The sequence below is a fragment of the Camelus dromedarius genome, chromosome 33, assembly GCF_036321535.1.
Source record: "Camelus dromedarius isolate mCamDro1 chromosome 33, mCamDro1.pat, whole genome shotgun sequence".
Taxonomy (NCBI): Eukaryota; Metazoa; Chordata; class Mammalia; order Artiodactyla; family Camelidae; genus Camelus; species Camelus dromedarius.
This window is the reverse complement of record NC_087468.1, coordinates 12,768,038-12,781,532: the sequence shown is the minus strand read 5'-3', so window position 1 is coordinate 12,781,532 and position 13,495 is coordinate 12,768,038. Positions and strand designations below refer to the sequence as shown.

At 43.1% G+C, this 13,495-nt stretch overlaps 1 protein-coding gene across 6 annotated transcripts in view; it reads left to right on the top strand.

Annotated features, from left to right (window-relative positions):
- Positions 1-13,495, top strand: part of ANAPC1 (anaphase promoting complex subunit 1) — an 83,914-nt gene that overhangs the window by 57,825 nt on the left and 12,594 nt on the right. For all 6 annotated transcript variants that reach the window (XR_010378806.1, XM_031441242.2, XM_031441243.2 and 3 more), the window contains 8 exons: positions 202-288; positions 2,076-2,193; positions 3,159-3,236; positions 3,595-3,662; positions 4,564-4,702; positions 6,288-6,374; positions 7,936-8,031; positions 9,692-9,890. Coding sequence is in view for 5 of the 6 variants with exons in the window: in XM_031441242.2 (XP_031297102.2) it covers positions 202-288; positions 2,076-2,193; positions 3,159-3,236; positions 3,595-3,662; positions 4,564-4,702; positions 6,288-6,374; positions 7,936-8,031; positions 9,692-9,890 (872 nt within the window). In the remaining variant the exon portion in view is untranslated. The remainder of the gene's footprint in view (positions 1-201; positions 289-2,075; positions 2,194-3,158; positions 3,237-3,594; positions 3,663-4,563; positions 4,703-6,287; positions 6,375-7,935; positions 8,032-9,691; positions 9,891-13,495) is intronic.

Below are 13,495 nucleotides of genomic sequence, written 5' to 3'. Positions count from 1 at the left end.
AAATAGTAGATGATGTTGAAGTGGCTTAAGGACTAACTGTAAAGTAAAATGTTCAGAGCATTGACATACTTGTATTTATCAAGGCCATAGTTCCGTCAGTATGCCTTGCCACAGCACCCCAGTTTCCTGATTCTCGAGAATGCCGTGGAGGTTTGCCTGGTGGGACTAACAGCGTGTGTCCCTCCCGGCTGTGTTCTGCAGGTACTCGTTGAGCACATCAAACTCTTCCATTGCCGCCCTCCTCTGTGCCCTGTACCCGCACTTCCCAGCTCACAGCACTGACAACCGGTGAGTCTAGTGATTTCCCTCACATGATCTTTCTCAGGTTCTCTAAGGGGATAATCTGATTGTATTTTGTTTGCATGGACTCATTTCTAGATTGGCTTTATTCTGTTCTTGAACTTAGTTATCTTCCTGGGTAAATCTTTTGAAAAGGTTCTCTCACAAAATATTAAGCCTGAAGAGTCCTTTGGACATCTGATGACTGCTCTGTCTTCTGCCGTGCTCCGATCAGGGGAACTGCCCTAACCCCGAACAGAGTTATATTTAGGGAAAAAGTCATCATGCAAAATATAGTAGCCAAGAGGAGCTGAATACGTTTTGGCAGAACTGTTCGATTCCAAGAGAGGAATTTGTCTGATTTAGGGGCAATATCTGTATGAATTCAATTTTTTCCCTCTTTAATGCTGAGAAATTTTGTATAAATGACAGAGGAGGGACAAGACAAGCAAAATGTGGCAAAGAGTCAGACAATATAGAAGGGGCAGTGAGCAGGAGAACCTCAGACGTGTGGAAGCAGCCTGATAATACAGAAGCTCTGCCTTTTAGAGCACAGAGAACCACCCACACTTCAGTCTCCCTCGGAGTTTCAGGCGTAGCTATTCTCTGCTGTTTGTGGAGGAAGGGGAAAAACTAGCTCCTGTATCCCAGTGGCATCTGAGATGACCTGTGAGCTCAACCGAAGGCCCCCCAACAGTCTGCCCAGAGAAGGATCAGGAGAGGGAGTGTCCACTGTGGTGACTAAGCCATCATTTAAAACTGCAGTGTAATGCGTCGCTGGGAATAAGGATAGATAGCTGTTGTACAGAAATAACCTGATCTGAAGTCCAAACTTTAATGATAGGTGGTGCATAAGAATACGGCTGTTAATATAACTGATGAGTGGTCTCTCACTTGTCCGTTTAGGGAAGGTGTCTCCAGTTGAGGTCAGCGATCGGCTAGGGCATGGCGGAGACCCGCCCTCACGTGCTGCTGGGCAGAGTTTCAGTTGGTTCAATTATTATGGACAAAGCGATTGGTGCCAAACATTAAGAACCTTTATGTAACCGATACATATCTGTTTTCTCTGGCCTTGATTAATTCGATTTCTAATAGATTTATAGGGGCGGGTAGATTTGGATGGGAAGAGGGGAGGATAAAGATACAGCTGAAATTAAAGAAAAATGTATTTGAAGTCTCATTTTATCCTTCCTTTATGGGGTCTTAAAATGTAAAACCTTTTTATATGTTTAAATTATAAAATATAAATTTTAAATCTTAGAACATTTTTTGAAAACTCAGAAAAGGACACACGCAGCAAGAAAAATATTGTCGTATCTTACCCATTAATTTGTGGTACATGTGTTCCGGGTGTGTGTATGTATCTGTGTACAGGGGCTTATACGTAGAAGAGCTTTGCTATCTGAGGAAAACTGTCACCCTTTCTTTCCCTCTCTTCTTCCCTACCAACCCTTAAGAAAAGAAGAGAAAGAAGTGGAAGTAAGCCTCTTAGAAGGCAAAAAGAGACACCTGTGTTGACCTTATAAGTGATTGGTTTATTAATAAATATTTTCATGTTTGGATCATTTTTGCTTCCCTATAAAACCTCTTAACTGTGGAAACTCAAGTAACAAATTCTTGTCAAGGATCATGTGTCTGTAAGTCTTTAAAGAGAATTTCTCCATTACTTTTTAATTAAATCTCATCTTCCTTTAGGATTGCTGTCGCTGGATGCTGTGTCTTGGCTCAGCTCTTGCAGACTGTAGGGCTCATGCCGTCGCCCCCTGTGTTACCACCTCTGTGTTCTCTGTGAGCAGGTATCATCTCCAGGCTCTCCGGCACCTGTACGTGCTGGCTGCAGAACCAAGACTTCTGGTGCCTGTGGATGTGGACACCAACACGCCCTGCTACGCCCTCTTAGAAGTCACCTATAAGGTAACTCTCTCCCCTGTTGTTTATTTGTAATTTCATTGCCGCTCATCCATCTCTGCAAGTCAAAATGTTTTTTGAAAATGTCCTTTAAAGGATGACAACAGTGAGTTGAACTCTCATAAAAATTGAAGCTTTCACAGTTCTTGTACATCCTGCCAGGCCATTCAGGCTTGTTCATTGTCTGTGGGTGTAAGACCTCAGAGCGCATCAGCTGCTCGCTTGTCTTTAGAGCTTGTAGTTTGAAAGTGACCCTGTTAACTTGACATAGCTGATAGTAGTGTTCCAAAAAATGAACTGAGTTCGGATGACTCTTAGATTTGTTAGCAGAGTGCTTTAAAGTGCAAGGTTTTTTTTTGATGAGAGAGATCATTGATTTAGATGCACAGATAGATTATAAATCATGTCTCTTTCCTTCAGAAAATTGTTAAATGCCTTCTGTGTGTTGAAACTGCGTAGGGCTCTGGGGTACGAAGTTGAGATGACGTTGCCTTTCCTTAGGAACTTCTGTCCACTGGGGAGTCAGGCATGGATACAGTGAGGATAGAGTGTGATGATGGGAGGTGTGTGTCGAATGCAGGAGGAGCAGAGGAGAAGTGTTCCCCTCCAGCACTTCTGGGATTTGGGAGGCCGTCATAGTAGACACGGTGTCTGGGCTGAGATTTGCCGACTGAGCCGGGCACGTTCCCAGCAGAGAAGACAACACGTGCGGAAAGGCAGCGGCCTCGCAGGTGCAGGTCTGCAGCCCTCCCCGCAGGTGAAGGGCAAGGCTGAGAGCGGTGGAAGGTGGTGCCGGCTCTGCAAAGGACCATAGACGTTAGCCCTTCCAGACCTGAGTACTGGAGAGGAGTTTATGCCATTTGACAAGCTGTCTACAAACCGTGGGGAAAGGGAAGGGTAGAGTGATGTCTCTTTTTGTAGCCTCCCCTGACTATGTAGTGAGCTGTGACGGTTCTTTTGCATTTGTAAAGGGCACTCAGTGGTATGAACAGACCAAAGAAGAGTTGATGGCTCCTACCCTTCTTCCAGAACTCCACCTTTTAAAACAGGTAAGTGGGATGTGATTTAGGAAAATATATCCAAGGGTTAAATTCAAACGGAATCAGCATAGCAGTAAAGATGGCTAAATAAAAGCCTGTGCTTTCCCTGTGTTTTATGAGAAATAGGAAAGCAGCAGCAGAGGGAACAGTCACGAGGAATGGAGGTCTTTACTCAGAGCGTTCTCCTGTTGGTTAGGTGGCCTGAGAACAGGAGTCCCATTCATTTCCTTCTGGAAGTGGAGCTTGTTACGTCTCTGTCTTTTTTTTTTTTTTTTTAACTTTTATTTCCTCTGAGAAGCTTGAGTTTCATTTTATTGAACTAGCACTTTCCCAGCATTGGATTGACTATTTACATTTATCTTGACAGATTAAAGTTAAAGGCCCACGATACTGGGAACTGCTCATGGATTTAAGCAAGGGGACACAGCACTTGAAGTAAGTGTGTGGAATTTCTCACGTGGATCTGTGAAGGGAATAGAAATATCTGGGAAGGTATAAATTACGGATTATAATCTAAAATGCTCCTTGTCACCCTTTAATCTCACCCAGAACAGTATGTAGGGTGTGTACTGAATAAAGTGGTCTGTATCTTTGAAACAGTTTGTATTAGAAAATAAAATTTTAAATTTAGAAATCAAATCCTAAATATTTATATTAATTCACTGAGAAACTTGAAGTGACTTAAATTGAGACAGTAATGGCATTGTCTTTTGGAGCAATAATGAAAGATTTAGTTTAAGAAAACGAGGCTGATTTATGTGTCCACAAAGGGAACTTTGTAACAGTTGGTGTTTGTCAGATCCTATCTTCTGTAGCATCTCTTTACCATTCTCTTGTTAGGTTGGTCTCATAAAATTAAGGTTCTGGTAGATTGTTTTTGGGTTGAAATAGTCATATGCAAGTAATTACTTCAATGAAGTAAGAGAGAGAATGTTAATAATTTTACACTGCAGGTGTGTAAATTAAGTCTTTAAATTTCCAGAAAGTTCTGTCTTTAGATTTGTAACATTTTTTTTTTTCTGTAAACCAATCAATAGATACTTACAGGGGATATAAAGAAGTGTTAGATAAAATACTGCCTTTAAAGTTCACACTGAGCAGGTAGAATGCCTTCTTGTTTAACAGGTTCCATGAATGTAGACACAGAGAAAAGCAGAACTTTATTATGACTTTCTTTGATGGACTGATTTAGTTCTAGACACAGTAGGTAACAGTGCACCTTGGTGGAAAACGGTGAAGACTTCATCTCCTGTGAACATGGTATCAGGAACCACTGTATTTCTAGCCAAGAACTGCAGTAATAACTCACATTAAATTCATTTTTGTCTTCTTTCAGGTCAATTCTGTCCAAGGATGGGGTTTTATATGTCAAGCTCAGAGCGGGTCAGCTCTCCTACAAGGAAGATCCAATGGGATGGCAGAGTTTGTTGGCCCAGACCGTTGCCAACAGGAACTCCGAAGCTCGGGCTTTCAAGGTAGTGCTGATGGGTAAAAACTGAAGCGTATTCTCATCACAAGAAAAAAATACTTATAGCTCTGTGTGGTGATGGACGTTAGATAGAATTACTGTGGTGATCATTTTGCAGTATGTACAAATATCGAATCATTATGTTGTACAACTCAAACCAATAAAATGTTATGTGTCAGTTATATCTCAACTTAAAGAAAACCCCAGGATTGAAGGGTGAGAGGGAGTAGGTTTGAATCCCACTAGTCTACCCAAAGTGCATACTTACATGATGAGACTGAGTACCATTTAGGTAGATCTGCTCTCTCTGATCACCGCAGGTTGTAAAGACTGAGTGACCTTGGCCTGTTGGGGCTATTTTATGTGGCAACCATTATAAAATATGGGCCCTCTGCCAGGATTCTAAGGCTGATTTATGTTTAGTGGCAGGGACAGTCAGAATGTACCTTAACACTAAAAAATATTTAGCTTAATAACCTTACTTATTAAACCTCAAATCCACCAAGATTTACTTAGTTCATGGCAAAAATGAAAAAAAAGATCTTTGCAAGGTAGCACTTACTAGTTCTTATGACTGGGCCTTTAGTAGTTTCCAGGGAGTAAGCAGACATAGTTGACATCAGTGAATTCTGTTTGTCAGCATTTGATAGGTTCTCTATGAAATACTTTTGAAGGAGTTTTGGAGAGAGTTTAACCTGAATTAGCTCTGTTGCTTTTATATACACTGGAGCCCATCTCAAAGACCCTAACCCAATTTGTAAAGAAAAGAGATGTTTAGACTTGAGTTTGAATGGGGGAAGTATATAAAAATTAAAAGATATCTCAATTTCCTGCCTGCTGGGAGTTCAGAAGTGAAATATAAACCTCGATGGAAAATGGTAATACCTTTGTATTCAGTTTTCAGCCTTGAACCTCGAGTGATAGTCTCCCCCACCCTTTTTTTTTCAGTTTTTTTAATTGTAAAATACACCTAACAGTTTACTGCCTTCATCCTTTTAAGTGTACGGTTAAGTGGTACTGAGTATATTCATGTTGTTATGCTACCATCACCACCATCCACCCGCAGAGCTCTTTTCTCGCACAACTGAAACTGTCCCTGTTAACCCTGACTCCCCATCCGCACCGACCCCGCCCCTCTCCGCCCCTCCAGCCCCTGGCGCCCACCGTTCTCCTTTCTCTCTCTGACTTTGATGGTTCCAGTGACCTTCAGACGGCACTGGTCTTTTTGTGAGTGGCTTATTAGAGTGATAATCTGTATTCTTTGCCTTTTCAGTAACAATTCTGGTTTCTAGTTTATCTTTCAGTTAGTTAATGAAGGAGGGGAAAGCCTTTCGGGGTGAGTTGTGTAAGAAAGCCCTATTTCTGTTAGGCCTTTTGATAAATCAGTAGCTTGTGGCAGCTTGTGCAAAAGCTGCTTGTAACTTTAGAACAGGTTGTTGAAGCGCTAGCAAGTTTTACAGTCTTGGGTTTTGTGGGAACATTGTGTGAAAGAAATGAGGTCGATTTTTTACAACTGCATGCGTTACGGTTTGAGTAGTAATGGGAAGAATCCTTATTGTCTCACTTACACTTGTTGTTTGTTTTTTTTTCAGCCTGAAACGATTTCAGCGTTCACTTCTGATCCAGCACTTCTGTCGTTTGCTGAGTATTTCTGCAAACCAACTGTGAACATGGGTCAGGTATATATAATACGGTTTGCTCAGCTCTAAGATTCGAACTTGTTACTGTTTCTGTCTGTGGACACCAGCAGAAACCTGTAACATCCGGCTCTATCTCGGATGTTGATGACATGCCGCAGGCACATTGGATGATTTTTATTTGACAAATGCAGATTTTCTATAGTCTAAAGCTATTAAATTCAGTAACTTCCTACCATGGTAGAAGAAACAACTTAAAATTGTAGGACATTAGTTTTGACAGGTGATACTTTCTCATGTTCTTTCTCAGACTGGTCCTTGTGTTCAGTGTTTACTGCCTGTCCCTTGTTTTTACTTAATTTAATTAATTCTTGTTTTCTCTTTTTTCTTTTAACATTTTTTATTGATTTATAATCATTTTACAATGTTGTGTCAAATTCTAGTGTAGAGCACAATTTTTCAGTCATACATGAACATATATATTTTCATTGTCACATTTTTTTCTCTGAGCTGCCACAAGATCTTGTGTATATTTCCCTGTGCTCTACAGTGTAATCTTGTTTGTCTTTTCTACAATTTTGAAATCCCGTCTATCCCTCCCCCCCCCCGCCCCCTTGGCAGCCACAAGTTTGTATTCTATGTCTATGAGTCTATTTCTGTTTTGTATTTATGCTTTGCTTTTTTGTTTTTGTTTTTGTTTTTGTTGTTGTTGTTTTCTCTTTTCTAACCTTCCTTTTGTTGGTCATAAAACTGTTAATCTTCAGGATTCAAAGGGTACTGGCAGATCTTTGATTTAATCCGTCATCTTAGGTGGCAGGGATTAGATGTGGGAGCTAGGTGATCTGAAATCGATGGCCTGTTGCCTACAAGCGTGTGTGGCCTTGGGGAAATTTTTTCAACTTCTGTGAGGTGTAGTTTATTTCTAAAAGTGGGATTATAATAGAGCCTACCTTACATTGTTGTTTTGAGAGTGATATAACCTTCCTGCCTCTTATTTATTGAATCTGTACTGTATGCTGGGCACTCTGCTCAGTACTCTTTGTAAATTTGTCGTTTGTTTCTGCCCCTGAGGGTATGTGCTTTATTGTTCTGGGTTTATGGATGAGGAAACTGCCACTTACAGGCATCATATGCCCAAGATCACACAGGTAGCTAGTGAGGGCTGGGCCTGCGCTCCAGGCCACAGGTCCCTGGGGGAAGCCTGTGCCTGCCCTTAACCCCATCTCGACTTGGCCCTGCTGCCTCCCCCACACTGTTCTGCTCAGCGTTTCTACTCCATCTTTGTGGATGCCGGGCACCCTTTCTGGATCCTGTTCTTGCCAGCCCAACCCAAGTCGTATCTCTGTTCATTTTGCCCAGCTTGATCCCTTCCTCTCCTCTACTGCAGTTATGTCCTTAACTGTCCCTTGGGACTTAATTTTTGTTGTATTTTATTAATATTTAATGTTGCATGCACTGTGATTTATAAAGACCTAGCTGTTTTACCTTTTTATATTATTCACTGCAGAACTTAATGGACCGTAGGAGTTGCTGTATAGTTGTTTTTTGAATTGATTTTGGAATATACATTGATGTGCTACAAAAAGATTCTGGTTTTCCACAGAAACAGGAAATTCTGGATCTCTTTTCTTCAGTGCTGTATGAATGTGTGACTCAGGAGACCCCAGAGATGTTGCCGGCATACATAGCGATGGATCAGGTATGGTGCAAACACCTGTTCCAGTTCTGATGAGATTGTTCTTGTATTTCAGGTAACATACCGAACAATGAGGTGAGGTTCCCTACCTGTCCATCTTTTTAGTTTCTCATTTTCTTTTAGAATTTCAAAAAAGGAATCCCTGCCAGAGTTGAAAGCTCTGTACATACCAAAAGCTCAGAGTTTATGATCTCTGGAGTGCCGCTTGGTGGGCTGTCTTACCCCAAGGTTTCCTGTTCTCTCCTCCTTGCCTCCTCTTCTCACTAAGAAAGAAAGAGCATGTTCCCTCCCTTTCTCCCCTAGCATCCTTGTGTGGTCTCTTGCCTCCCTGCTGACAAAGCCTCTTCATGGAAAACATTATGCAGTTGAGGAGTAAGTGAACAGTGCCCCGGTGATGGCAGTCACCCCTGTGCGACTAGGCTGGCAGAGGTCGTGGCATCAGTATGTAGGGATTTAGGGAGCTGGAGTCACTTTTTTATTTCTTTCATATTACTGCTGTTTTAAAAGAGCCTGAAAGAGAGGTAATGCAGAAGATAATGTCTGACAACATTCCTAAAGGATTGGACTAATTTACTCACTTTAGGTTATTAATAATACATATGTCTTTTAAATAGTTTCATATGTTTCTGGCTCAATTTTTTAATTAATTTATTTTTTTTAATCAATTTTGCAGTTAAACCAAGCTAATAGTTCTCTAACTTGGCTAAAATTTATGTGGAAAATCTTAACAATACAGATCCTCCAAGTCCCATTCCATAGCTACTGCATCAGAATTTCTGAGCTCTGTCGTCCAGGATCTATAGTTTTGAACAGCTCTTTGAGTGAATATGATATAATGAGTTCACAGATGAGAATTTGGGACTCAGTGTCTAAAGCCAAAGTAATCTCTAATGTAAAAATAATCTCTACTGAAAAGCTCAGTGGGAAAATGCAGGAGGTAGTTTGCAAAAAACCAGGGTTAACTTAATGTAGCGTTCTCAGTTAGAAGGCAAGTTCCAGTATAACCAAGTAGGCCTAGAATGCCGTCATTGTCTGACATTCAACTTTTTTGATTGGTAAGTGTGAATAAATGATGTCCGCACTCTTACTGCTTCTCGTAGTGTCTCTATACAGCAGCCAAGTAATGAGTTGTGTTTTTCAGTTGCTGACTGAGTGTGTGTTCTTCTCTTTTTATGCTCTGAACCTTCACCCCCTCGCAGTCGCGGGCAGGTATCTATAGAACATACCTTCTGGTTGCAGCCGTGGGTACTTTGCAGATGTGTCCCAAGAACAGCATTATCAGTAATATTGTTTTTGCCCTCTGACCCCTGGGATCCCTGGCCTGATCCTGGCCACGTCATTGTAACCAGCCTGGGTCTCCCAGAGGTGACTGGCTGTAGACCTGTTGAGTTTTCATTTTTCAGAGCCTTTGAGCCAAGAATGAGCTCATTTGCCTTTGCTGCTTTTTACATGAAAGTTGTTCAAAGACAGTGGGCCATGTATCTAAACCCAGTAAAAGGCTCCTCTGTGGGGCAGAGTGCGTCAAAACAGAGTGGGTTCCCCTCTGCTCTTCGTTGGTTTTATGAACCACATTTAAGTGACATTCTCGTGTACAACTCCAAGGAGGTGACAGAGCATCTTCACTCCGTCATTAAGTTGGTTGCTGTCCTCTTTTCTCCGCAAGGCTGTGAGAAGACTGGGAAGAAGAGAAATGTCCGAGACGTCTGAACTCTGGCAGATAAAGTTGGTGTTAGAGTTTTTCAGCTCCAGAAGCCACCAGGAGCGGCTGCAGAACCACCCGAAACGAGGGCTCTTTATGAGCTCGGAGTTCCTCCCTGTTGTGAAGTGCACTGTTGACAACACTCTGGACCAGTGGCTGCAAGGTAGTAACAGGTTGTGCCCCTCGTGCTTTCAGGCTGCACTGGAACTCAGGCGTTTCTGTTCTAACTTTCTCATTGGTAAGCAAGGCAAGCCTGAGTACAGTCCAGAATGGCTGAGGATGAAACGGTTCCGGCTAGGTGAATTAGACTCTGATTATCTGCTTTAACTTCCTTAACAGGTGTATTTAACTCTGCTTTATGAGCCAGGGGGCGAGTATACGTGTAGCTTTTTAAACACCACTTGACACTTAGGAAGCTGGTGTATCTTTTCTAGCGTCAGATCGTGCTTCCTTTCCAGTGCTTCTCTCTTCTGTTCCTTAGCGGTGTGGCCTGTCACCTACCTGAGGCCCTTTTTGGTGCCTCCACCCTGTGCACACTGAAAGCTTGATGTGTGCTTAGAGGGAACGCTTGCTTTGGTAGCTCTGAGTCAGTCAGTGAGAACCTGGAACTTCATTAACTATGGCTGTCTGTCAGTGGAAGTACTGACTTGTGACTGCAGTGAGGTGGTGAGGTTATTCCTCACAGTGCAGAAGTAATGATGCCTCATGTGAGGCAAATGGTGGGGCCTTTTGATAAATGGAAAGCTGTCTGATACGTAATATATGCTTGAGATGGATTTTTAGTAGTCAGTTCCTTGATCTGTTTATTCTTTTCGGTTCTAATGCTTCTAATACATGTCTGACAGCAACCTGCTTTGGGTAAATACTGGCCCTGGTAATATCAGTAGTAACAGTTCTTGATTCTTTAAAGTTGCTAGTAACTGACAGAACCTAGGGATGTGAATATAATTAAATTGGAAACTAGCTGTCCCATTGCACCTGGCTGTGGCTTCTCTGTCTGCCCGCCCCCGGCTCTGAGACTTGCTTCTCCCAGGTACCAGCTGCGATGGCTTTTCTGTATTTTACTTAGACAGGAGATAGGAATGAGGGGGTAGGTGGAAGGAGGGGGAAGAAAGGTTGATTGGAGCCCATCTTCACCCAGCTTTAGAGCCGGGGTGGGCTCTGCCTAATCACTGAAGGCTAGGTCAGGTGGGTGCAGGGGAGGAGGGAGAGGGGGAGGGAGGGCCCCATCCCAGAGAAGGGTGATGGGGGCGGAGGGTGTGGGGCAGTGGTTTTTGGCAAACACGAGGGAGTACCTTGCCTTCGCATTTCCCGCCTGCATCCTTCTCTCCTCCCAAATCAGTGCACTAATTGTTTCTTTAAAAAAAAAAAGAATTTCCAAAAAAATTGTCAACCAGATTGTGAGGGACGTACATGGAAAACAGCCATTTCAAACTCCCAGTTTGTGTTTAACACCCGCATCCGGTCTGTTATCTCCTCTTGGGATTTGAAAGGTCATGTAGTTCCACAATTTCTAAAAGTATGATAATCATTTTTCTTCTCATGTTTGGGGAAAAATTCAAGTTATTTGTAAGTTTTGGTGTTTAGTTTAGCGTTTGATCACCTATAGCAGACCCTTGCTATTGATAAGATTTAAGACTTTTCTTTCTCATTGGATTCCTTTGGGGTCCTTCTCTGAAAGTCAGTGGACTGTAAAAGTGAGTGTTTCAGGACTCAGTTTTGTACCATTTATCTGTTTATCATCTTTTTGCCAGTACTACACTTTCTTAACTACTGTACACACAGAGTAAATGTTGAAATTTTGTAGTCTTAAGTCTTCCTGCTAAAGCAGTGTTGAGAGGGAAATTGATAGCACTAAATATTTGCAATAGGAAGGTCCCAAATCACTAATCTAAGTTCTCACTTAAAGAAACTAGAAAAAGAAAAGCAAAATAACCCTACGCAAGCATACAAAAGCAGAAATCAACGGAATTGAAAACAGAAGATAGAGAAAATCAGTGAAACAAAAAACCAGTAGGCGTGAGAACGTCACTGAATAGAAGTCATAGCTCCCGTGTTCTCTCCTTCCTTTCATGATACACTGTCAGAGAAGAGTCGCTCCTTGCCTCCTTTATCACTCCTGCCGCCCACCCCAAAGGTTTCTGCCTCCCACCAGACTGACATCCTCATGATCAGGTTCCGTGGACTCCTGGCATTGTTCCTATCACTGTCTCATTTTTATGGAAACAGGCCTCCCTTGACTTCTGTGACAGTGCACTTCCCCAGTTCTTTTTTTTTTTTTTTAACCTCTGACCATCCTTTCTCAGTTCCATCTTGATTTCACTGTCATTCCTTCCTTGACCTTTCTGAAACTCATCCTTGCTCCTTCCTCCCCTCCCCTCCCCTTCCCTCCCCTCTCTCCTGCAGTAGCCAGTCCATTACTCTTTCAGTCCTCACTCTTAAATATCTCTTGACTCTGTCCACATTTTACTGCTTCTGTCCTAGAACAGAACCCCACTTGGACAACCTGGTCCCCTCCAGTTCCCCCAGAGCACAGAGCTCCTGCTCCCTACTTGACCGGACTGCTTCCCCTCCCAAGAACCTCTTCCTCTCATGCTCTGCCTGCCCAACTCATACTCATTCTTGCAGCCTCAATTTAAACTCCCTTTCCTCCTAGGCCTCTAAGGCCACAGGCAGCTGTCCTGCCATCTTTATTTCTCTCTCTCAACTTTTTTCTCTGTATCAGAATGCCTTTGTCTACAGGTAACAGAAGGCCTGACTCAACCTGGCGTAAACGGTAAGGACACAGATGAACATACGTAATTGGAAGTCCACAGTACGGCAGGCTGAAGGGTGGTCCTATTCCAGTGGCTTCAGCTCCATTTCTCTGAGGCTCCCTCAGTTATACTCTCTGCCATGGCTTTGTCCTCAGGGTACTTTTTTTTTTTTTTGATGGCAATAAAATAACCATAACAGTTCCTTGCCTCAAGCTCAGCATCTTGCTCAGAGAAGAACAGCGTTGCTTCCAGGAGCTTTGCGATAAGAATGAGGAAACTTCTTTCCGAAAAGCCTCTAGCAGACATGTTGTCAAGCATCTCCTCGTGTCTCTAGCTTGAACTGGAGCTCATGCCCATTCCTCAGTCAGTCCCTGTGGCAGAGAGCGTCTCTCTCTGAATGGCTGAGCTCTGCCTGTCCCCGAACCAGTCACTGTACCAGGGGAATGGGGCTGCCTCGATTGGCCCAGACCAGTGGTTCTCAAAGTGTGGTCTCTGGAGGAGCAGCAGCGGATCACCTGGGGACTTGTTAGCAATGCAGTTTTCTGGCCTCATCCAGGAAATTGTGGGGGAGGGGCTCAGCCGTCTGGTTCTAATCAGTCCTGTGGGTGATTCTGATGCCTGTTCAAGTTTGAGAAGCTCTGACCACGACTAATCAGGATCCGGCCCTGGCGTGGCAGTCAGTCCCCGCCGATGCTGCGCGGTGGGGGGAAGGGTGGTAATAAAGGGGGTGTTTGGGGAGACAGGTGACCCCTGCACCTTCATGGCGCGCATCGTAATTTGTGACTAGCTTCAGTTTGCATCATTGGGTATGTAATATCTCTCTCCCCCACAATACTCCAAACTTGGCAGTGACAGGCAGTCATCTGCTTTACCCCAGTAGCCTTAATGCCCCGCACAGGGCCTGTCTGGCGTATGGTAAGTGCTCGATGAGTTCTTGATGAAAAAGTAACAAAAAGAAGGCATTCCTTGGGCCTCTCAGTTCTGTAGTGAGTTGGTTCTGTTCCATCTGTGT